Here is a 26951-nt window from a genome sequence, read left to right as displayed (position 1 = left end):
GTAGATGAAGATATATAAGGTACAGAGTCAAGGAAATACGTGGGAGTCAGCATAGCCTTATACATTTTGGTGTCAAGAAGACCAGGATTTGAGTTCTGATGTGGACTATTTTTTTAGAACTCATTTTATTTCAAGGATTTGTGTAAAGTCTAATAATGTCATCTCTCACAAAATTTTGTGCTGGAGATCTGGAATGCTTATGTATACATGTGTTCTTGTGCAGTTTCTAGCCCAAACTAAGTGATTAATAGATTAATATGTTATTATGATGATGATGTTTGCTAACATTATTTCTATTGTTCATTTAAGACTCTACAATCATTTGATCATAACAAGCACACATAAAAAGAGTAGTAAGAATTAGACTAGGAGAAAGAGGTAAACTAGGCAGATCATTAACCATCTTATAAGCCTCATTAAAACATATGGACATTATTTTGTGGCAGTAGGGAGCTAATGAAGTGTCCAAATTGGAATATATAAAGCTATCTCTTGTTCTGTTGTGAAGAATGGATGAAGGGGCATGTGGAATGAAACTGGAGGAAGAAATACTTGTAACATAAGTGAGAGATGATGCATGCCTGACTTGTGGTACATGCAGTAGAGACTGATGCAATTGGACAGATACTTAGGGGGTAGACTGCACTGGGCTTAGAAATATATTAGATTCAGCAGTTGAAAAGGAAAGAATCAAGGATGATGAAAATGTCTCTAACATAGCAAATTAGATAGATGATGATACTGTTCCCTCAAATGATAAACACAGAAGGATGAACCCATGTGTGGGAGAACATAATGAGTCCAATTTTGCACATGTATAGATGTAACTGTTCAGAGAAAAAACAAATGTATGTGTAGGGCAAGTATTTTGTTGAATTGGATTTCAGTTTAGGAGATATGACAGCATTTAGAGTAAAAATAAAGTCATGAAGTAAATTAAATTGAATTGAGGTACTATAAAGAGTGAGAACATACCTGAAGAACACCCACCCACATAAAATATAAAACAGAATGGGGAGAGTTCATAAAAATGTCCAAAAAAGCAGTTTTTATTTATTTGAGAAGTACAGATTTTTATGTGAATTTCATTAGGTAAGAAGAATATGTAAATATGTATGAGTTTGAGTTTTTGAAATGTGTTGATGTCATTTTCAACTAATTGGAAACATCAACTATGATTAACAACATTCTCTTAATTTTACATTAAAGTGTACATCTTTGATTACTCTCTTAGTCTGCTCAGGCTGCCATGACAATCCCACAGACTGGGTGACTTAAATAATAGAAATTTGTTATCTCACAGTTCTGGAGGTTGGAAGTCCAAGATCAAGGTGCCTGCAGGTTTGGTTTCTAGTTAACCCTTTCCCCTGGCTTGCAGAGAGCCGATTTCTCTCTGTGTCCTCCCTTGCCTTTCTACTATATGCACACACTCCTGGTGTCTCCTCCTCCTCTTATAAAAACACCAGTCCCATTGGATGATGGCCCCATCCTTACAACCTTATTTAACCTTAACTACCTCCCTAAACACCCTGTTTTCAAATAAAATCACATTGGGGCTTAGAGTTTCCAGATATGAATTTGAAGATGAGGGGACATAATTCAGTCCTTAACAGTTACAGTATTAAAATGAGTTGAAAATTTGAATATGTTGTAGGATTAAAACTGCCTCAATAAAAAATTAATTATAAGGAAAAAATGTATTCCTTAAGACACCCCCATGTAAAGAGATAAAAATTATCCTGGTATCAGGATAAATACAATTGAACAGAAGAATCAAAATATTAAGAAGGGTGCCTACTCCTACACATGCTTGGAACAATTCCTGGCATAGATTAAGGTGTTACACTATTAATATTAAGTTTTGAATGAATACTGAATGAAAAGTGACTATTCAATTAGTTCACCAAGAAAGAAATGCAGACAATTAGAGGTATATATAAGGGAACTTAGAAAACATTTAGTTTCAACTTCTTAATATAAACATTAATGAAATTAAAATTCAGGCTAAATATCTTTTCCAATGTCACAAAGTTATTTAATAGAAAAATTGTGTCTGAAACTTAGTTCTAATTTTTATTTCACCCACACTAGTTCATGATATACAATGGTTTGAAAAAATGGTTTGAAAAAATGGAGATATAATGTGATTTGTAAAACAAAGTGTGAAAATAGAAATAAGACAGAAAAAGGAAGGCAAAGGGAAATGAATTTCACTTATTTAACAGGAAAAAATTAAATCATTGGAAAGAGAAAATTAAGTCTCAGCTAAAATGGATTCTTATTTATGAATCTGAAGTGAGAAGTAGTAAACTTCTGTTTATAAAAATTACAAGTCCAGATTATATTAATGTATTTATGATTAAGTAAAAAGCTAAGTGAAATAAATGATTAAAGAATAGAATAAAAATAAGATCGTGAATAAAGAGGACTAGTTCTTTAGAACACATTAAAATGTATTCATATAACTGATAAAAGCATGTCTAACAATCCCGAAACAGTCAATAAGAAGATATTGTCCAATCAAGGAAATATTCAAATTAAGTTCTTAAAAAAGGTGATCTGGTTAGGAGAGAATAAAAATAGAATAATTCAATATCATAAATTTGTGTGTAACTACCCCAATAGCTTATTTTGATCATAAGAAATATTCAAATTTGTCAATTCAAATTTTTTTCATAATTGTTACTTTAAAATTATTCACCTGCCTGTCTATATATACAGGAATTATATATGCTATGTTTTAATGCTTTTATGTGATATATATAATTGTTATATATGTAATTAAATATCTTATATCACAGTAACCTATTAGAATATATAATAAAGATGTGATTTTATGAAGAAAACTCCAAACATTTATGATATGTCAATCGGACTTGAATTAATATAGATATGTATTATAAACATGGTTTAGGAGTCTGAATAGGATGAAGATGTCAGTTCTTCACAAATATACAATAGTTTATTTGGAAAAATAAACATATTTTTTTAAGAAATAAAATATTATGAAACCAAAATGAAGATATTTAGCCTTGAATATTATTAAGCTACCGTAAAAACAACTTTGTAGTACAGATAGATGTAAATAGAAGAAAAATAGTAAACATTTCAAGTAATGTTTCTATCAAAGGAAAAAAGTATAAATGGGATATTGGGTCTTTATTAGATGTTAAAACCTTATGGCTTCTGTTGATTTAGCTTCCCATGTAACATTGTATACTTGTTAGTATTACTTACTTGTAATTATTTGTTTAATAGCCATCTTCCCCATGAGGACAGTCACTATGCTTTGCTCACAGTTGTTTCTATGTGGTCTAGCAAAAGGCTGGGCACAGTGGGCTCTCAATTAAAATTGTTTACAAAGCAAATTTACATTCTTTATATAGACCTGTTCTCATCATGGACCAAAAGTCCCTGGTCGATCTTCATAGATTTTAAGACCAATACTCCTATATGTTCCTCTTAACAATTTTGAACTCCTTGCAGTTTCCTCAGTATGCCCTTTTCTTTTATACTTCCAAGTATTTGTTGTTTCCTCTGCCTGGACTAGGTTAGCCTCTACTCACTTGTAAACTCAGCTCAAGCACCCTTCTCTGCATTCTTTCTTCAGTCAGAATTTGTTGCTATTTCTGCCTGGTCCCTGGATACATTTGGATATGTTGTGTAGTTAATCACATATGTATGATATAACAGTCTCTGATAGTTCTCCTAGCACCTGCCATACAAGATGATGATGGATTATTTTTCTGGTTTATTTTTCTGCTTCACTGAATCATGAGCTCTTCTAGAGTAGAAATTTTCTCAGTTATTTTTATATTTCTATGAATAGTTCAATGCCTAGTACACAAATAGTAGACATGAAACACTTTTATACAGTAAGTGAATTAACTGAACAAAGCATTTTGTAAAATTTCTTAGATAACAGACTGAGTAAAAAGCATTTTATATCTCCAAGATTCCGAAGTTAGAAAAAAAAATGACAATATAGTCAAAGGTTTACTGGCATAGTCCCAGGGTTAAAGATCTATTATGAATAGTGAAGAAAGGTTGATGTCAGTCTGGTGGCTCTTGGTCAAGTAGAGATGCTTTCAATGCTCATCAGGAATGAAAGGAAATAATAGCTCTAGAGAAGCCTGGAAATTCAATGAGTTGGCAAATGTGCATTTCCTATTTTAAAGCTAAAAATGACAGCACTATGTCAGCTATGTTAAAATTTCATGGAATTTTTCTAATGAATTTTAATACTGCTTAATGCCTTTTATAAAAAAATTCTCCCAATCAAAATGGAGCTGTACTGGACTATGTTTTTGGATCATGGAGTCTACAATACCCACCTTCCTCAATGTGAGTTCCTTAAGCAATATATTCCTGGGATGCACTCCAAGGGGAATCTTCTGTGTGACACTAAGCCATGGAGCAGAATTGATTATAGTGAAATATTAGTATGTATATTTGTAGTTAATCTATTAAACATTTCTGTTAACCTTTATTCCTAAACAATTCACAGGTGTAAAATTAGTAAAACAGGTTTTAAAAATATATGCATATATCATAATTTGACCTTAAAATTTCTGAAGTAGAATAGATTCTGAAGTGATTAGTAGTATCTGTCAGAAATAGATAATGTCATTAAAGAACTCATCTCCCTTTGAACAAGAAAAAAATCCCCTACATTAATCGGTATCATTTGTCAATAATGAATAATGGAAGAGAATTCTAGAAAAGTACTTATACTTTTCATATAAATTGCCTTGCCTCAGGTTGAAAACATAGAATAACTGCTTAATTTTTCTTCTAGTTAAACTCAAGGAGTTGTTCAATTCTTTTAAAGGAAGCAATGTGTTGTTACTTCATATCTTTTATTATTTTTATTTATTTTTCTAATGTATGAAATTAAAAAGATTTATAATATATTCATCATGCTTTGAGCCTTGGTATTAATAAAATAGAAGAAACTACATTCTATACACTTAGAGTTCTTTCATTGTACATTCCATATTTAGAAACTCTAGAATTTTCCCACAATTTCTTCTAAGATTATGGCTTTCTAGGGTATAAAAAGCATAACATTTCTCATAAAATCCACAATTATCTAAAAAATTATAATTTTTTAAATTGCCTTAGACAAGGGACTGTGAGCCAATAGCTTATAAATATATGACTTTACACTTTACATTTTCATATATGTATTTGAATTAAGCTACATGTATTAAGCCAATATGTAATGTGTCAGACAGCCTGTATTTTGATATTTCAATTTAAATATATGTGAAGATACTCAATGAACCACAAAGCAAAACATTTTTAAGTCCATAACAGTTAAAAAATCATATCCTTTTTTCATGGTGTTAACTTTTTAAGCTATTCTCCCTTAAGTTCATCACCTTTTATCTAGGAGAATAAAAATCAACAGAACCAAAATTTGTTTTGAAACTAGTCTATTGAAATGTGCTTCTTATATAGACTTGTCAGAAATGTTTTTTTCAAATACCAAAATATTATAGGGATACAAATATTTTTGGTTACATGGATCACTTTTATAATGCTTGATTATAAGTGTGCCCATGATTATGATAATTATGATTATAAGAGTTCCCATAACCCAGATAGTGTTCATTGTACTCTTTTGGTAGGTTTTCATCCATCCCCTTCTCCCTGCTTCCCCCTGCTTGATTTCCATTAAGTTTTACTTCCCTCTATGCACATTTGTGCTCATCAGTTAATTCCAACTTAATAGTAAGTACATGTGGTGTTTTTCCATTCTTTAAGTACTTAGGAAAATGGCCTCCAGTTCCATCCAAACTGTTGCAAAAGGTATTAAGTCATCCTTCTCCGTGGCTGAGTAGTATTCCATGGTATACATATACCATATTTTGTTAATCCACTCATGAATTGGTGGACACTTGAGTTGATTCCACATCTTTGCAACTGTGAATTGTGCTACACTAATATTCGAGTTCAGGTGCCTTTTTGATATTAATAAAATGACTTCTTTTCCTTTGGGTAGATATCCAGTAGTGGGATTGCTGGATCAAAGGGTAGGTCTACTTTTAGTTCTTTGAGATATCTTCATACTGTTTTCCATAGAGTTTGTACTAATTTGCAATCCCACCAACAGTGTATAAGAGTTCCTTTCTCTCTGCATGCATGAAAGCAGCTATGTTTTTGGACTTTTTCATAAAAGCCATTCTAACAGGGGTATGGTGGTACCATTCAAAATAGCTATAAAGAAAATAAAATACTTAGGAATATACTTAACCAAGGAGGTGAAAGATCTCTACAAAGAGAACTACGAAACACTGAGAAAAGAAATTGCAGAGAATACAAACAAATGAAAAATCATATCATGCTCATGGATTGGTAGAATCAACATTGTTAAAATGTCCGTACTACCGAAAGTGATTTACAGATTCAATGAAATCCCCATCAAAATACCAACATCATGTTTCACAGATCTAGAAAAAATAATTCTATTCTTCATTTAGAACCATAAAAGAGCCCAAATAGCCAAAGCAATCTTAAGCAAAAGGAACAAATTTGGAGGCATCGCAATACCAGACTTGAAACTATACTAAAAGGTTATAGTAACCAAAACAGCATGGTATTGGCACAAAAATAGAGACATTGCCCAATGGAATAGGAACCCAGATATAAAACCATCTATATACAGCCAACCGATCTTTGACAAAGCAGACAACAATATGCAGTAGGGCAAAGGATCCCTATTCAATAAATGGTGCTGGGAAAATTGGATAGCCACATGGCAGATCAATGAAACAGGAACCTTATCTCTCACTACTCACAAAAATTCATTCAAGATGGATAAATGACTTACATATAAGGCATGAAACCATCTGAATTCTAGAGGTATGTTGTTATATTCTAGAGAAAATGTTGTAATAACTCTTCTAGATAGTGGCCTAGGCAACAAATTTATGAAGACCCCAATGGCAATCACAGCAACAACAAAAATAAATAAATGGGACTTGATTAAATTAAAAAGCTTCTACACAGCTAAAGAATTAATCAACAGAGCAAATAGATAACCTACAGAATGGGAGAAAATATTCGCAAGCTTATACACCCGATAAAAGCCTAATAACCAGAATCTACAAAGAACTCAATCAGTCAGCAAGAAAAAAAATCAAACAACCCTTCTAAAAAGTGGGCAAAAGACATGAACAGAAGCATTTAAAAAGAAGATAGACAAATGGCCAATAAACATATGAAGAAATACTTGGCATCACTAATCAGGGAAATGCAGAAATTTTTACAGAAAACTTTTTAGAATGTTTATTAATATTTGTTATCTTAATCTGGTAACTCTTTAGCTGTATTGTGCAAACTAGTAAATGCATTGAAGTTTTAATGAAGTATGTAGGGATATTTTCCATTAAACAGAATGTCCATAGTGCTCAACTTTTAAATTCTTGCAGTAAGAACTTTGAGGTTCAATAGACTTGTTCTTGCATCTGTGCTCTGCCTTTTGGTCAGGTCACTGAACATCTCTGAGAAACTTGCACTCTTGTAAAAATTGTATGAAATGTCAAATGTCTATACAGTGTCTGACACACAGTTGGTTCTGATAAATGATAGCAAATAATTTAGCATTATTTATTATGGTTTATGATTACTTCTTTCCTTGCTGTAAATCTTTTCAAATAACATTTCTTATTCCTGTTGCTGTCATTTTCCCTCTTCTAATTTATGTCTTGTTAGAGTTTAGTAATTAGACCAAGAAACAATTTATTATTGTATCTAAAAGCTTAGAGTAGGATTGGAAGCCAAAGGAAAGGTGCCAACCCCATGAGTAAAGGACATGAACTTCTTTTTGGCAGGTCAGAAAACCTTTGTGTTTGTGTATGAACACTAGGATTTATTCTGATGGTTGATGGTATAGGCTGATTAAGTCAGGATAGTTGAAGTATTATATCTACGCACTTTGTGTTTATTTAATCATCCATTGAATTATCTTGGCTTTACTGGAATGTTATGAATGCAGAAAAGAGGGTCTTGTACAATATACACAATTTTAATTTGATTTCTAGATGAGTTTTCTAATTTAAATATATTTGATATGTAATTATTTATATTTTAGAAGAAATCATTTTAAAAATCCATTAATCAAGGTAGAATCTAGTTAATAAGTTGAACAAAACTAGGGAAATTTTTGTTTTAAAAAACTATAGATAAGCTTTTCTATTATAATGTTTTTTATCATTAGTCTCAAATATAAAGATTCATTTTGTGTTATTAGTAAATGTAAACTATCTGTTTTCAAGCTAATACTATGCTTTCTTTTTTCTAATTAGATCCACGAATTCATGCCTTACTAAAAAACTTTTTGTTCATATTCAAGAAATAGTTTATTTATATCCATGTTAACATTTGGTAATATTAAGCAAAAATTACTGGTTACTAATTAATATGAATATTGTGTTAGCATCTATAGGTAAGTGAAGGTGACACAATACATTTTTTAAAAGTGTAGGTGCACTTTTATTTTAATTATATAAATAGTTGTGACCATTTTAAGAGAAAAGAATGAGAGAAAATATTCTGAAAGGAAACTAGCTGTTGTCAAATATTATTTTTGGTCATATTGTTGAACTCATAAATAAGATGAGTTTCAGTTATGCTCAGCAAGTTTATTTGGAACTATGTATGTATTATAAATAAAGCAAAGTAGTTTTAAAGTTATTTCCTATCACCCTACCCTGCACATTTGGTAGAGGATTTTTTGGCGGATTCATATGGAGCTCCTTCATGCCCAGGAAAGACCAACTAAATAAATAAAATTAATTAGTTCATTAAATTTCTATGTATATTCTTCTGAATGAGCCAAAATGAGGCCACTTAATTTCATAAATAATGATACAGTAAAAGAATATTTTTAAAGTCTCATGTTATTTTACTTATATCCATAAGTATCAGGGCTAAATGCTGGTAAGGATTAACAGATTGAAATAGTATGGGTGAATCAGTTCTCAAAGAGAAATTCCTTCAGTGAATCAGTGTCTTGAAGGCAGAATTTCTTCCATTATCTTTATTATCATTTTATTACTTTGCTGTGAAATTCTAGGTTCTTAAATTTAATATATAAATATAACTTTAAGGTGAATTAATTTGGGTTTGAGGCAGTTCCTTAAAATGAGCTGGTTAACATCAGAGTATAAAACTTAACACACATGTTTGTTCAGCTTATCTCCTCTTCTAGAACTGAGTACATGCCATTTGGTTGCATTATATTCTGAACTATGTACTATAATGTTTGCTTTAAAACCCTTTTTAGCAATAATTTTAACATAATTTTTCATCAATTGTCCAATATAAAGACAGGTATTTTGGAGAAAGAAGTCAAGCAAAAGAAAAGCAATAGCTTATATTATTGAGAATATGACAAAAATAACCCTCTTTTTTTTTTTTTGTAAGTTAAGACGTTATCTTCTGTGCCTGCTTATGACCTCACTCAGTGTTAAAAATGAAACTATGAAATTTCAGATTTTTTTTGTTGCCTGAAGTCCTGCCAGTGGCTGACTTTATTATGTATTCCTTGCTAGGAATTTATTTATACACTAGTATGGAGGAAGTCTAGCATATTTTGACTAACTCATGAGTAAGTGGCCATTGCTCATTTTGATTGAGAGGCTCTAGTTCTACAGAAACTATAAATATGACCAAAATCAATTATTTGGGTTCTTGTGGTCACAATCCTTAGATTCTATTAGCATACTCAACAGCAGAAAACCAGTCCTGACTTCCTTTTCTTTCTACTTTTGAGAAGTTTGAGTGCTGGATGCATAGACAGTCACACAGCAGATAATATTAATAAGAAGGGAATGGCATGAAGCAGGGCATTGATATCATGAGGTTACTCCAATTTGGTCATAGCCCTGTGATGTTTAGGATATTCTTACTGAAATTTCCATCATTTTGATTGACATTCCTTTATATTTCTTGTTTAAGTAGCAAGAGGTCAGTATTAGGTTTGGTTTTGTTTTTGTTTGTTTTTAATTCTTAGAAATTCCATAAGAGGAAAAGCAAACTGATGACAGAAAAGGGGAGGCCGTTGTCAATTAAAGAGATGTAGACCTAATTCCGTAGCGGCCAGGCCGGTTACAGATGTGTAGGTCTTCTATGGATGTCTAATATATTGATATATATATTAGAGTTGAATATGAGTTGAATATGAAGAAACAGTAGAGATATGTATTCACAAACAATGCATATTTGGCTAAATGCAGTGGAGCTATACATTTTATGTAATTGAAATATGCAGTAAAATAGATGTAAGTGCGATGAAAATGCAATTAAGTTATATGCTTGGGACAGAGGAAGTAATCAGCCATTATTCAAAAGCTGGTCTACCAATATTCTCAGGTTTTACCTGATTCTGATGGTAAAGACAATAATTTCATTTAGAGTACAATCTCATTTTGTTCATATATACCACTCACTTGTTAAGTAGGAAATCCAAATCTTATTCTGGGATTGACCTTCCCAAATATTTCCAATAACTCCTTTAGGTGTTTACATGTTCAGGTGGAATATGCTTTAGCCCCTCTAATCTGATATCTCAGAGAAAAATAACAATCAGAGCAACCTCTGTAGCTTGCAAGTCCCTCACTTTTGGCCTCTGTTACTTTGTCTCTTGTGAGAAGAATGCTCAGTGCTACTGATTTTCTCTTCCTGGTCAACCTCCATTGCTTTTCTCCCTGTGCACTCAGTCAGAAAGTGCTCTCTGCTTTTCACAATCAACTGAGGTGCTTCCCACAGCAGAGCCCTTATAAGGAGAAGACATTGGTACAGAGAGAGGTTAAGTAAACTTTCCTCAAATTACAGTATTAATAAAGAGCTGAGCAAAGATCTTTGAGATTACTTAGTTCTCTGTAACCATTAAGTCAGACTGATTCTTCTTCAACTTTAATGAGAATTAATTTCATCCAGTTACTTGTTTTAAATAGGTATCAACTTCAGAAAAAGTCTGCAGGTTAAAAAAAATTAAAAAAAAAAAAAAAAGAAGAAGAAAGATGGCCACATGTGCATTTGGAAAGATATACCTACAGGCATTATTAAAAAATACTGACTGGATTCTCATAATTAAGGCACACCAGTGGTGATTGGTCAGGGTGTACATTTGAGAATATGGCTAATTTTCTCTAATTTTCTGAGAGCTAAGCCCAGTCCATTAGGAGATGGCAGCTGAGAGCCAAATCCTGAGTGCTGGATGCTTGGCTGGATTGCCTGATATATTCTAGCTGACACAAATTGTCTTATCTGCCTGTGTGGAGCCCTGTTGATTAGTTTTTAAATTAACAATTAGAATGAGAAGCATTTGGTAATCAGCAGGAGATACCAAGTTAGTTATTAGTAACATCAGGCTAATCCTGAACTCATGTGTAAAACATGCTTTTAACCTCAGGTGAGGTTTTTGTTATGGTGGTTCATATTTTTTATATTTTTTTGTTTTTCATGTAAATAATCATTTTTTACAAGTCTTATTCTTTCAAGCTTTGTAGTCTAGAGCTAGAGATAAAGTTTCCTCTTGGTTGTGTAGCTCTTGAGGTCTGTTCTAAAGAGATATTATTATACACGGCGCTACTAAGGATATCTTGCCTAAGAAGATGCTAATGCTTGTATTATGGATGTGATAGCCAATTGTTAAAAGAAGGACAGTGCAAGTTGTATTTGAGGAAATAGAAAAAATAAGAAATCATATATTTAGAAATATATTTTTGGACTGATAACATAAGTTTTATATATGTGATAGTTATTGTTATTGAATCTTTCAAAAGTTTATAAAGATGAATTAAAATGGTAGACAGACCTGCTTATAAAGTTGAAGAAATCAAAACTTTGAGCACAAGTATATTTCATTATATAAAATTAAGTTATTTTGTCTATGAAGAAATTTATTAAACAAAATTAATAGAAAAATAATAATCAAAAGATTATAATCTATAATATGCAAAGATATTTTTTAAAAATTTAAATAAAATTATAACTAATGTAAGAGAAAATAGACAAAGGATGTGAATAGACATTTTAAGAAAACAAAAGTCTAGAAATTCATTTGTCAAAGGAAAAGACACTCAAGTTTACTAGCAGTCAGGGAAGTGTAATCTAAAGTAACAATGAACTATTACCTTATACAATCAGAGTGAGTAAAAATTTTAAAAAGCAAATGAATAAATAAATGAATGAATGAATGAATAGCTTATCCTAGCTGAGATGTAGGAAGAACAATACTCATAGGCTTGGGGTGAAATGTACATTCCTTATGGAAAAGAATCAGGCAAAATGATTTATAACTACTTACAAGCCAGCTTCCCACTTACAAGATTTCTCCTTTCAAAATAAAGCCACCAGTTTGAAGGTACATGTTCAGAGATGATTAATGTAACATTTTATGCAGAGGCAAAAAAATAAAGGAATAAAGTCAATGCCCATAATGTAGTAATAATTGAATAAACTATAATACATTCATAACCTAGGATATTGTAAGACTATTTTTAAAAAGGAGGGGGTGATTAAATCTGTACCTTAGAGGGATTTCCATCGGGTGTTTTGTATGAGAAAAGCAACATTTAAAAAAGTATTATTTAAATTTTATAAAAAATATATATAACCCCTTACACACACACACACACACACACACACATGCACATACACACACAAAAGGGATACATTCTGAGAAATGCATAACAGGTGATTTGTCATTGTGTGGACATCACAGAGTGTACTTACACAAATCTGGATGGTGTAGAGCCTATTATGCACCCAGCTATATGGTACAGCCTACTGCTCCTAGGCCACAAACCTGTAAAGCCTGTTACTGTACTGAACACTGTAAGCAATCATAACATAGTTTTAAGTATTTGTGTGTCTAAATATATCTAAACAAAGGAAAGGTTCAGTGAAAATATGGTATTATACTCACGTGGGACTGCCATCTTATATGTGGTCCATTGTTGACCCAAAAAAAGGTCATTATGCAGTGCATGATTGTATATATATGATATATATGTGTGTGTATACGTATATAGTTTAAAAATTCATATTTCTTGTTATTCTCATTTTTCAGAAGTTTGATAGAAAATGGGTGAGGAGGAGGTAAAAGGAAAATCCTGGGATAGTTTTTCCAGACATTCTGAAGGTGCAAAACTCTGTCTCCAGAGTGATATGCAAAATCATCAGGATAGTATTGACTAAGAGCTATACGATATGTAGTTACATATTTTTTTTTAAACTTATGGAAAATGCAATAGATTGTGATTTGTGTGAGTAGATAAGTAAGAGCAAAACTTCACACAAGAATGAGTCTAAATTTTATCAATAGTTTCACTCTTATAAATGTCCCATTTTGAGAAGTTGGCTGTAACTGTTCATTTTGTCTGTTTTCTATCATGGGTTATCAGATAAAATTGGTCATTGTTCAAAAATCACTATGTAGGAAAGACATGAACCATTTCTTGTCATCAATATTTGCACAGAATTTCCCATAGACATATCAAAGAAAACAGCACTTTTGAATTGGTATCTGCAAAAAGTGCTAAAAATTATTGATATTGATGTTCAGTTCTTAATTATTGATAAGTATAACAATAATTTATAGTTTCCTTTTTGTATAGCATTAAGGTAACTTAATTTTATTCAGGTTATGGCAGCTGACACACATGTATATAGTTAGCATTATCTATTGTTGTGTGCATTCATCCTGTAATTTTAATAGTAATATAAATCTTTGTCCAAAAAGTGAAAAAATAATATGCTAGCTCTAGTGCCTCCAAAATGTATTGACTAGTTATTTTCCTTAAGAAAACACATTTACCTATCTTCCATATAGGATTTTTAAGATTTCTGTAACTTCCCAGAGGGAAAGACAACGTCCAATACAGTATTTAGTATGTCTTTGCCATCTGAGATTTCAGATTCATTTGGTTTAATTCAAAGATTAAAGATGGAAAAATTAGACCAAATGATGGAATAAACCCCTGTGGAAACATGCTTCTGCTGTGATTATTTTTGAGATTAATTGATTCTTTAACTTCTGTAACTTGTAACTATACCCCATGACTTCAGTTGCAATTAATAACTGATTAATCACAAGCAGATAGATTAATTGCACCAGTGCATGCTGGAAGGTGAGTTAACATGTTCATGTCACTAGAGTATCCTCAATGGAAGTGGAGAGTAGACTAAACAAATGCTTCCATAATTTAGTGAACAGTGTGAAAGTCAGGTAAAAACATGAAGAGATTAGTGGGTATAATCCTTTCAAGAACTTGGCTCTGACTAAGAAGAGTTAGGGGGCAGAAGACAACATGTGATCAAAAGAGTCTTGATTTGCCATTGTTTTGTTTTTCCCTAAGCTGAGAGATGTACATTTAAATCTTTAGTAGAAAACAAAACATAGGGAGCTTTAGAAAAACACTCAATGTTTGAAAAAGGTATTCTTAAATACAAAGCTATTTAGTGTGTAAGAACTAATTTTGGAGATTTTTAAGGTAAAAAAATCTATGCCTTGTAAAAAAAAAAGGGAAAAGTCAAAAATAATTTAAAGTTTTCGAGTCTATAAGACTGGGACCTTAAATGAAAAACTCCTGAAAAACAGGGATATACCACTAATAAAGGAAATCTTAAATAATCTTGAGTTGTAAAAAATCTAAATAAAAATTATACCACTAAAATAACAAGTATTTACTAAAATGCCCATTTCAAACATTAAGTGTTTTTTCTAAAGCTCCCTATGTTTTATTTTCTACTAAGGATTTAAATGTACATCTCTCAGTGTAGGGAAAAACAAAACAGTGACAAATCAAGACTCTTTTGATCACATGTTGTCTTCCACCCCCTAACTCTTAGAGCCAAATTTCTTGAGAGGACTATATCTGCTAATCTCTCCATGTTTTCACCTGACTTTCACTCTGTAAAGTGTAGGAAAATGACTGGTAGTCACATCACTCACTCCTCTGACACAACTCTGGCAACAGTCATCAGTGACCTATTGCTTGCCAAATTTACAGTCATTCTTTTGTTATCTTGGTCTTTTTTCACCATTTATTTTGCTTTCTGACCCCTCTGTGGCTGTGGAAGTGCTTTTAAAATTTATTTTGTTTGTTATTTATTTGTTTTGACTGTACCTCTCCCATCGCTTTTTCCTTAGTCTTTTTCAAAGTTTTCCTTTTTTTTTCCCTCCTCCTTTGTCCTTTCCTTTTTCCATTCTTCATACTCTTTGAGGCTCTATTCTCCCACACAGCACACTGATGACTCTCAAATCCATGTCTGTAGCCCAGACTTCTCATTCTGGCTCCAAGCTTATGTACATTGTGACTGGAGGAGCTATGTGTGCCTGGCACTCAGCATGATCCAAACAGAACTCATCAACTCCTACCTTTCACAACCCCCGTCCTCCCCACCCCATGGCCAGGCAAAGTTGTCTTTTTACATTTCATGTTTTAGTTAATGCACCCAACTGCCAAAGCAAGACCTTCCTTAACTCCCACCTTTCCCTCAGCCCTCCATCTAATTACTTGCCCAATTCAGTTCGTGTGAGTCTTCTCTCCATGCCCATTGCCACAACCTAATTTCAAAGCTCCCATACCTGTTCATCTCAATTGTTCCAGACACTTTCTTACTGATCTCCATTGCCACTCTTCCTGCCACCTGTATATCTCAGAAAGAGCCAGGATGATCAAAAAAGAGAAAAAAAAAAAAACCACAATGAAATTGACTTTCTTTATCATGGTGCTACTAATGATTTTGCCCATTTTTACCTCTCAAACATCATATCATATTAATGTTCCCCAACACCCAAAACTCTGTTCTAGCTTTGCTGGATATCTGAAATATGATATTTGCTCTGACACCTCAGAACTTTCTACATGCCCCTGCCTACTCTACCTGGCTTACTTGCTTCATAATTCAGGATTTCTCTCAGGCATCATCTTTTCAGGAAGGCTTTACTATTCTTTCCAGAAAGAATCGGTTATCTATCTTTGCTTTATGTATCTATAGGATTATTTATCTACTTTTTTAATCTTACTCATTTTTCTTGACTCATAAATTCTAGGCTACTTGTAAACTGAGTGGCTTATATAATGCCTAGCATATTGTAGATATATCTGGACAAATTTGATTATAATACTAACCCTGCTATTTATAAACTGCAAATTACTTAATCTTTCTGAAGCCCAACTTTCCAGGAGATTAAAACAGACAAGTTTTCTATAAAAATAAAATTAGTTGGCATATGTGAAGTTTGTTCCAAAAAATCTGGCCCAAAATATGTGCTCAGTAAATATTAGGTCTATCACCATTAGTTGATGATATGTAAACTGTACGCTAAACAGCTATATGTCAAAGTGCATAGGAATTCAAAACATGTTTGTAAAATAGAACTGACAAGTAGATAATTCTTATAGGTGCACAATGAAAAACTATTTAAAATTTCAGATTGTCTTGGAACCTTCCCCTTGCCATTTCATTAAAATTTAGATCAAATTTTTCATGTTTTAAATTCTTTTGGGAGACTTCATTCTAGAGATAAGGAAAATAGCATACATCATCATATTTTTTATTTTCTTAAAATGACTCTAATCTGTCAGTGTCTGGCATATTTAATCAGCCAAAAAAAAAAGTTTCAAGAAAATTATTTCAGTTATAAAGGAGTAACTGCTGCACTTAAGGAAAAAATTTAATTTTTTTAGATTATTATGTATGGGTAGTTTTGTTAAAACTGACATTGACTGTATTAGTAACAGATAATTCTTTCTTTATATTAATCCATTTGATTATTATTGAGTATTTATGTCCCTTATTTTGGTTTTTAGGAATTCAAACACAACTAAGGTGTTGGTCTTGTTCACATAGGAATATATTTTATAGAAAACCATATTAGTTATGTTATTAAAATATATTTAAAATAAATATTCATGTATCAAATAATGCATTTAATTAATCACATTACTTTATAAATGGGAAGAATTTTAGCCCCCAATAAATAATAAAAGTCATATGCTCTTTACTTCAAAAAACATTTTGCATTTGTCAGTAAATATGATTTTTAGATGTTTGAATTTCACACACTTTAGCCTATGAAATTAAAATACTTTAAAGAGAAGAAATTAGATAAAATATCAACAATAACAGAAAATAGTCCAGTATGGTTTTGTAATATTATCAAGGCCATATAGCATGAAAATTGATTATTGAATAAATATAGATACAGATCTTTTAAAGATTGAAAAAAATGATAAATAGTAATCTCAAAGCAGAACTGGATAAAATTTGGATAAAACTGTGTAGCAAGTGCTCTAAGTTCTGAGAGTGTTGGAAAATGTTGGCTCTCAAATGAATCCTTCTTATGAAATTGTCCTCAGCTGGAAAGAGCCACCTAAGCTAAAGTCAAGCCTCCTCACCAGGGAAAGTCCTAATTCAGTGACTAATCAGTGTCCTTTGTAGGAAAACTTTTCAGGGTAACTCTGACGGCTTTTTCAACTCAGTAACTTCTTCTGGATCATTTGGCACCTTTGTAGTGATGTATAATGGCTGAAATTCTCCCACTGCCTAATCCTATTTTTTTTTTTTTTTTTTGCATGCCACCAATGAGTTGATCCTGAGGGCACTCTCCAATAAATTTTCTAAATGTATGTCTTCATGAAAGAATCAGATTTCCAAAGAACCCATTCTAGGTGGCCTGAGGACGTTGACTCTAAAATTGGAATTTTAGAGATGGATCACCCATTAGTCAAATAGCTGATTGGCAATGGGGGCTCCATTGCTGATGGGAGGTGGACCACCAATAGCCCTTGAATGGTGGTACAATTGTTAAAAACTTCACCTATAATAAACAAGGGTAGATACCAATGGAAGGCAATGCACTCTGAGTTCAATATCTCAGGCTTTTGAGGAATTCAGGGGAAAGCAATAATTATAAGGTCAATGGAATCATTTTTTTCTGGGCTCCTTTCATGCAGAGGAGAAAATAATGAAAGGTTGAGTATACTTAATCATCGCTTGAGGGTGATACGTGAAAATAAGACCTCTTTAGCAAAAAATAAAGAGACTCATCCTCTGTAGCAAGAAGTCATAAAAGCCAATGAAAAGGCTTAGGACTTATTTAAATAAGTATCAATAAAACAGAATTTCAGGAAGTTTTCATCCTTAGCTAAGCCAGAGTCTGAACCCTCTTTGAGAATAAGTGGAACCCTGACTTGAGGGAGTGAGCTACATCTGGGTTTATGAACTCTATATCCTTGAAACTTCATATATGTCTAATCCTCTGGGCCTACATAAGTGGCCTATTTTTCCCAGATAGTGGCTGTCACTTCCATCTTGCTCAAAAATGATGCAGAAACTTCTTCCCTTTGAGACAATTCACACCCTTCTTAGGATATGCTTCCAACTCCACTCCTGGACACCCGATCAATATATAGGGTCAATACATAATGTTACTTGGCTATGGAAATACTGAGATTTTAAAAGAGAAAAACTGCTTCAAATGAGCTGTAGACCCTAGACAATATTTGCTGGCAGGAGTTAGGGGAGTATGGAACTGGATCCTGGTACTATTGGACTAAGTGGGATAGAGAATAAAATTGAATAGGATTGAGGATGGAGAGAAAGGTCAGGTGAAGATAGAGAATCAGAGTTTATTGATAGGGGAGCATTCTACCATGATACAAGATTTAACACCTTGGCAAGGACAGCAGGAAACAGTGTTACATGCTGCTAGATTGGCTTTTGGAAACATGAAGAAAGCAATGGTCTCGACTAAATAAAGTATTAATATAAATGCCAGGGCTGCTGTGCAGACAGGAAAAAAAAAATATCAAAAGACTCAGAGATTTGGGCATGTTAAAATGAATATACAAAGTAAGTAAGGTCAAAAAATGTTATCCGCTAACTCTATTCTTTGTAAGGCTTGTAGAACATCCCATGGACTAAAGCAATAAGAATGTGCTGATGACTAAGACATAAGCATAATTGAGACGCTGCAGTGGTGACCATCCTCTTTATGTAATTATTGATGGCAGGAGATGCTCTTATAAAATTGGGCTCTCTGATAGCAATGAAGATGACAGAATCTCAAAATAATAGAGGTTAGGTCATGGTGATTAGTTGTCACAAGAAGATGGGCACAATTTTCTTAATGAGCAGCTAGTTTAAATGTATCCAGGACTCTCAACTCACAGAGAGCTATGGAAATGGTTAATAGAACACAACATCTCTAGGGGAAAAGTAAGTAGACAGCCAACAAAGTATTACACAATCTACACAATTGAAATAAATCAAAGATGGATGATCAGGAAGCTGAATATGGCCACCTAATAAAAAGTTGTGACTCCTTGTACAATCTCTGAACCTGAGGCAATTTTCAGAACTTGAACTCATTGACTGAAGGCTCAACTGAATCACCAGAAAGATCCCTGCAACACCACAGCAAATACCCGTGGTAATGATTCTCTTCTGTTCTCCTACAAAAAGCCTATGTCTTTTTACTTGGATAACATGTACTAGGGAAAGGATACTCCTGAAACATTTTGAGAACTGTCAATACAGGATCCTAGTTGATCTATCCAGGATTCTGAAGTGGACACATTGCCATGAGATTATCTGGCCACATTATGTACTACATCACCTGAAAATGCCAGCTTCATAGACTGACAGGCTGGCATTTTGAGAAGGAAGTTAAGTCTTGCAGAGATAATATCCAATGAGGAGCAGCTGTTATCCTCCAGGATGCAGTTAAATCCCAAATCAATGACCATTATTATATGGTGCTCTTTTTTTACTTGTAGAATACATGGGTCCAAGAACCAAAGAGTGACCTCACTTGCTACCATCTCATCCAATGACCCACTTGGGAAATCTATGCTTCCCTTCCCGCAACTCTAGGCTCTGCCAGTTTAGAGTTCTCAGTTCCCAGAAGTGAGAAAAGCTTCTAGTAAGTGACATAGCAGGAGTCACATTACTCTTGAAGCCATGGCAGCTACTCAGCTACTTTAGGCTTCTGTGTCAGGAAACAGCAGATAAGGGGAGGCACTATCCTGGTGGGAGTAATTAGCTTATGTGATTTGCTAGAGGTAGGGCTGTTGTTACATGGTGAGCCAGTAAAGAATAAGTTTGATACACAGTTGATCCACTGTGTCATTTCTTGGTATTCACTTGTCCAGTTTTGGTGGTAAACAGACAAGTGCATCGGCCATGGCTTGAGAAGAGTCTGGCAAATTGAGGACTCAGATTTCCTAATGACAGTGTTCTGGTAACCCTACTATTATAGTTAAGATACCAACATCAAAAGATGTACTAGACAAGGGTGAGAGGAATCTAGAAAGGCAATAGAAGATGATGATGAATATCATCCTACTACTTATCCTTTTGAAAGTTTTCACAGAAAGAAACTAACCAGAATACTGAAGTACCTTTTCCCAGATAGAATTATCACACCTAGGAAGTGGACCTGAGTGAATGCAATCCCCTCCTCAGGACTCAAGCATGCATTACTCCGGCACCTGATTGCTATATGCTAAATCCCTCTCTAGAAATTGCCCTAAGCCAACCAGAGCAGCCCCTCCTAAGGTTGTGCCATCTAGTGGGGAGTAGCACAAATTGAATGACTGGTTGATGGAGCGGCGGGCGGGGGGGCGGGGGGGCTATATAAAGGCTTAGCCCCCTTGCCTCTGAGTAGGACAGATCTGAGGGGACACCACAGCTCCAGAACATCTCCAGAGCTACTGAGACCTTTGCAACTGCTCTGTAGTTCAACCCTCTCCCTGCTCAAACCTATTTCTTTCACTCCCCAACATGTGCTGACCTAGAAGGCACTTCCCCAAACCATTCCTGCATATACATCTCTGTCGTAGTTTCTCTTTTATCAGAAAGCTATCTTAAGACAAATACATATATTAGGTATATATTTAGTAAATATAGAATATATATTAAAATTTATTTAAGTGACACATAAGTATATGTTACTTAAACTATATATTATCATATGTATATATAATATATATTTACACATATACACACATACATATATGCATACACACATAATCTCCCTTAACATATATTTTATAGCCATGCCATCAATTGACTTGTCTAAAACAAATTTTATTTTAGCATGTTAGTTTTTAAATCTGAGAAGCAAAAAGATTTATGAAGCAGAAATTCTTAAACATGAGGGAGTCAAACAGATAACTTAGCCAATAAAATGCTCAGTAAGCCACTGTCACACGATTAGAATCTCAAAAGGCCTGTGATGTAAAACTCATCCAAACCAGGGAAAAGCATGTTTAAACGATTGTTCAGGTTCATTCTATTCCTGACTGAGCTTATTGACACCACCACCTAACAAGAAAAGAGCTAGGAATACATCAATAAATGGGTGTTGGAAAGCACAATACTATTAACTGTTTGGAACCTGAGAAGAGTCACCATTGTTATACTTTTTATCATCCAACTCTGTTTTGCTCCTAAACTTTCTGAATTCATAATTTTGTTTTTACCACATATGCAGCTCATATCTTTTAAAAATGAATCTATGGCGAAAAGAAATTATGTTTTGAACAAAACAGAAAATAAATTGTTTGCAGTTGAATCAGAGTAACTTTTTTCGAGTCGCTAAGGCTAAATTCAGTTAGTCTCCTGTAGGAGATATATATATAGAGAGAGAGAGAAAGAGAGAGCAAATCACCAAATAAGTGAATATTTGATTAATATTTAAAACCTTTAAACATTTCTTGATAATGTACTAGTATCTTTAAATATGCCAATAATAAAACCAGACAGCATATATCCCTACACTGCTAATAGAGTGAATTGAAACTGCAAGTTCTTTCAACATTACCAAAAAGCAGCAGTTGTTCTGTAAATTTACACTACTAAAATTAGAGGCCTTTGAGGTAGCTGTGAAAACATTCTAATGTTGGAAGAAAAAAACCCTTTAGAATGTTGCAAAACTAGAAATTAAAGTAGGGTTGTTAAGCAATTCAAATTTGAAAAAATTAACTTTTTTAAAATAGGGAAATTTTGAATTCTGATCTTTGGTTCTATAAGGTAGCTATTACTTCACTACTTTTGTTGGATTTTTATTATTTTAACATATCAGAGAGAATCTTTTTCTAAGGAACAGTGTCTTTTACATATTAAGGGTGGCAGATGCTCACACACTTCACTATTCTTATGTCTATATAGACATTATTGGTTCTTTCCACACTTTCACAAAACTTGTTGTCATGTAGCAGCCTGAACAAATGAGCAAGTGACATTTTTACCTGTCTATAATGAGAGTTGAATGTATTACAAATTGGTGAGATAAAGGCAAGAAAACAACATGGAATCAATGGAAGTTTAAATGAGACTAAAAATTATAATATTATTGTTATTAATAGTAATAGCTAACTTTTATTGAGCATTTACCATATGCCTAGGTCTTTATGGACTATCTCATTTAATCCTTTAACAGTCTGAATAATATAGTACCATTATTATTCCCATTTTACTGGCAAAGAAATTGAAGATCACAAGGGTTAAGTAACCTTTCATGGTGATAAAATTAAAAGGGGTAAAGCTGGGTAAAGGTGGTAATTAACACAGAAGGTATTTGTATCATAGTTAAGTATATAAGTTTATACTAACATAGGGAACTAGGAGCTTGTTGCTTTAAGGCAAGTATACCTTTTAATTTCTTTTTCTCTTAAGAAAAGGACCCGGAATATGCCATATCCGGGGTTGGGAAACTATGGCCCATTAGCCAAATCTAGCTGAGAGGTGACTATATTTATAAATAAAGTTTTACTAGTACTCAGCAACATTCTTTGTTCATTCATTTACTTACAGTCTTTGGCTGCTTTCACAGTGCAGCCATGGAGATGAGTAGTTGAGACAATGACCATATGACTCACAAAGATCAGATTTTTACATATTGGCCTTTTCCAGAAAATGCTAAATCCTATAGTATATAGTCTTTCTTTAGGATTCAAGTAAAATGGCACATAGTTCTAATATTCAGCAATAGAAATATGAATGATGTTTAATAGAGCCTCTTGTTATCACATTTCAAATTTGCAAATATAATCTAGGATATAAAATTTGAAATGAAGGGAAAATCATATTTTGTGCAAGATCATATTTTATTACAATAGAAAGTATAATTTATAAACATAATTATTTTTAATATAATAGTTATAAATAATAGGTAAAAAATTATATTAAGGAAAAGAGTCAATTGGGCTGCTTTATACTAATTTTTCTGTGACTGTGGCTTATTTTGGCTAAACTCTTGAATTTGGAGGTTTTCAGTTTTGATCTCTCTCATGGATCACTGTTTTCTGTAGCTATTGGCATAGTTGGAAATATACAAGATCATATGTACTATATCAACAAATAGAGATCTTAAGAAATAACTATTGTTTTAATTTGTATCACTGGAAATTTCTTTGCAAATGAGTTCAATAAGCTCAAAAAAATGGGCCTATTGATAAGTAATACAGTCAGTTAGGTACGTGCATCTTTTGTTAGCTTGCATTTTATATGCTCAATACAATACTTTAAAAGCCATGTACCTCATAACATTATCACTTGGTTGTTTTTATTTCTTCTAGATTTGGATGATCCAGTAGTAACTGTTCATCAAAGTATAGGTGAAGCTAAAGAACAATTTTACTATGAGAGAACAGTGTTCCTCCGGTGTGTGGCCAATTCCAATCCACCTGTTCGGTATAGCTGGAGACGTGGCCAGGAGGTGTTACTGCAAGGATCTGATAAAGGAGTTGAGATTTATGAACCCTTCTTTACCCAGGTAGGAATTAAGGTCTCATATTTCCACCCAACACTGCTATAATACTTTCCTAATTCAGACAGCATGCAATATTATAGCTGTTTGAAAAGATATGTTATTTAAATCGAGCCTTTTAAAAACCAATATGTGCTTGGCTGAAAGATCAGAGAACTAAAATATAAAGGGCAACTTGTTTTTTATGTGGTAGTTAAATTTAAATTGCTAACTCTTAAAAACATTTTTAACTTGATGTATACTAACTTTATTTCTTTATCTATAAGTTTGACTAGGTTTCACTATAAAGTACATAATTATATATTTTGCTGACTGATTTATTTTTTGTGGAAAATATTTCTTTTAAAAAGAGATTTAGATTTCCCCATTTGCAATGGTAAATAACTTTTATAGGAACAGAGAAATCTATTTGAAATTTACTTGGCTTTGGTTTTAGAAACAAATATGTCTTTAATTTCCTTTATTCATTTTTGTTTATGATGTAGTTTAGAAAGAGAACCTTATTTATGTTAAGAATGAAAATATCTAATGATTCAGATTTAATTTTACAGAGTGAATAAAATAGGAAATATTCTTGTGTACTGTACTGGGAGTGGAGAATGAGTAATTCTTGAGGAAGACATTGAAATTTGTAGGAGTGTTAGCTGTTGTTGTAAAGCTTTTTTGATGACTGGAAAGAAGCACAAACCTAAATTAACAAATAAAAAGTTTTAAATGGAAAAAAATATTTGAATAAATATTCAAAACTATTGTGACCATGAATGATAATTTTTAAAATGATATAAACTAAAATAAAAACAGGGATTTGACCACATTGTATATATATTTGATAAATCTGTATATCCCTATCTAGGGAAATATATAACTAAACTTTAAATATTGTAAATACTATACTTCACAATTTTAAAGATTAATACAGCTTTCACATCTAAACTCTGATAACATAAGGTTATTCTGAGTTTGTAAATATTCCAGCATCCCATTTTTTCATCATAAAATATATTTCCTTTTATAATAAACTAAAGCCTGACATAAGATTAGCATCATCTTCAGATTAACATAATTGCCAATGTTTAGATATCAACTGTGGAAGAATGCATGATAAAGCAATAACATCTGCATGCATCATATTTCTGTTTTGCAAGTATATTATAAATAAAAATATTCATTTTTATTTTATCAAATATATAGAGCAGTTTTGAGTTGCCAAAATATTAATCTCTGAAAATCATCATTGCACGTGTGTCACTAGTGAGTTTACCATGACACAGTATTGAAGACTGTTTTGATCTGACCCTTGCTTGACTTAGGCCACTATGGCATCAAATGTTCTGTGCCAGCAGGCAGGACTAAATTTTTCCCATATATTCTGCACTACTGTAACTCATTCTTCAATTTTTACTAAAGTGTTTCTTTAGTTACGAACATAAAATAAAATTTTTATCATCCAGATAAATGATTGTTTATTATGTATTTGATTATTCTATTGTCAATCTATTTTGAAAATATGGACATTGTTAATATTTATAAAACATATTTTCCTCTAGCATTTGTCAAACATGTTAACATTTACAAATACTGGGGTAATTCTAAACACTTTTTAACTATGGCTATTTCTAACCTGCAAATGGGTCTGATAACTTGGAAATGAACACATGGGCCTTGGCCAAATCTTAGGAAATTTTTTATAATATCAAGATAATTAGGAATTTGTTTTAAATATTTTAAATAAGCCCAAACTTTTAGAAAATTGATATATAATAATTGCACATATTTGTGAAGTACAGCATGATGTTTCAATAATTGTATACATGTGTAATAGTCAAATTAGGGTATTTAGCACATCCATCACTTCATCTATTTATCTTTTTTGTGAGAACATTCAAAATTCATTTAGCTATTTTGATATATGCATTACAATATTGTTAATCATAGTCACCCCACTGTACAATAGAACACAAAAACTTAATTCTTCCTATTTAACTGTAACTTTGTACCCAGTGACCAATCTCTCCCTATTCTCTCCTCTCCTCTCCAGCCATTCATTGGTAACCACTATTCTGCTCTCTATTTCTGTGAAACCAACTTCTTTAGATTACAAATAGCAGTGAGACCATGAAATATTCTTCTTTCTGTTTCTGTCTTGTTTTACTTAACATAATGTCCTCCATGTTCATTCACGTTGCTGAAAATGACAGGATTTCATTATTTTATGGCTGAATTGTGTATAACATTTTCTTTATTCATGTATTAATGGAACCTTAGGTTCATTCCTATTTTCACTATTGTAAATAGTACCACAATAAACATGAGAGTGCAGATATCTCCTTGTCATACTGATTTTATTTCCTTTGGATATATAGCCAGCAGTGGGATTCCATAGGGTAGTTCTATTTTAAATTTTTTGAAGAATATACATACTTTTTTCCATGTTGGCTGTATTAATTTATATTCCCACTAACAGTGCACAAGGGTTCCCTTTCTCTACATCCATACTGCTATTTGTTATTTTTTGTCTTTTTGATAATAGCCATTCTAATGGGAGTGAGATGATATTCTATTGTGGCTTTGTTTTCCATTTCCCTGATGTAAGTGATGTTGTGTGCTTTTTCATATATCTATTGGCCACTTGTATATCTTCTTTTTGAAAAGTGTCTATTCAGATCTCTTGCCCATTTTTAAATCAGATTATTTGTTTTTTGAGATTGAGTTGTTTGAGTTCCTTGTATATTCTGGATCTTAATCTCTTGTCAGACGCGTAGTTTACAAATATATCTTCCAATTTTGTAGGTTGTCTCTTCACTTTGTTGATTGTTTCCATTGCTATGCAGTAGCTTTTTATTTCAATGTAATCCTATTTGTCTATTTTTGCTTTAGTTTCTTGTGCCCAGACTAAAGTCATGAAGCATTTCCTCTATGTTTTTCTTCTAGTAGTTTTTATCATTTTATATCTTACATTTAAGTATTTAATCTGTTTTGAGTTAATTTTTGTATATGATGAGAGATAGGGGTCTAGCTTTGTTCTTCTGCATGTGGATATCCAGTTTTCTCAGCACCATTTATTGAAGATACAGTCCTATCACTAGTGTGTGTTTTGGCCCCTTTGAAAAATCAGTTGGCTCTAAGTAGATGGATTTATTTCTGAGTTCTTTAT

The 26951-nt window shown here is 32.6% G+C and overlaps 1 protein-coding gene across 2 annotated transcripts in view; it reads left to right on the top strand.

Annotated features, from left to right (window-relative positions):
- Positions 1 to 26951, top strand: part of MDGA2 (MAM domain containing glycosylphosphatidylinositol anchor 2) — a 767088-nt gene that overhangs the window by 451386 nt on the left and 288751 nt on the right. For both annotated transcript variants that reach the window (XM_069464601.1, XM_069464600.1), the window contains one exon: positions 23607 to 23803. Coding sequence is in view for 1 of the 2 variants with exons in the window: in XM_069464600.1 (XP_069320701.1) it covers positions 23607 to 23803 (197 nt within the window). In the remaining variant the exon portion in view is untranslated. The remainder of the gene's footprint in view (positions 1 to 23606; positions 23804 to 26951) is intronic.

Source organism: Eulemur rufifrons, chromosome 2, assembly GCF_041146395.1.
Source record: "Eulemur rufifrons isolate Redbay chromosome 2, OSU_ERuf_1, whole genome shotgun sequence".
Classification (NCBI taxonomy): domain Eukaryota; kingdom Metazoa; phylum Chordata; class Mammalia; order Primates; family Lemuridae; genus Eulemur; species Eulemur rufifrons.
Note: the sequence above shows the minus strand (reverse complement) of the source record. Positions and strands in the feature narration are given on the sequence as shown.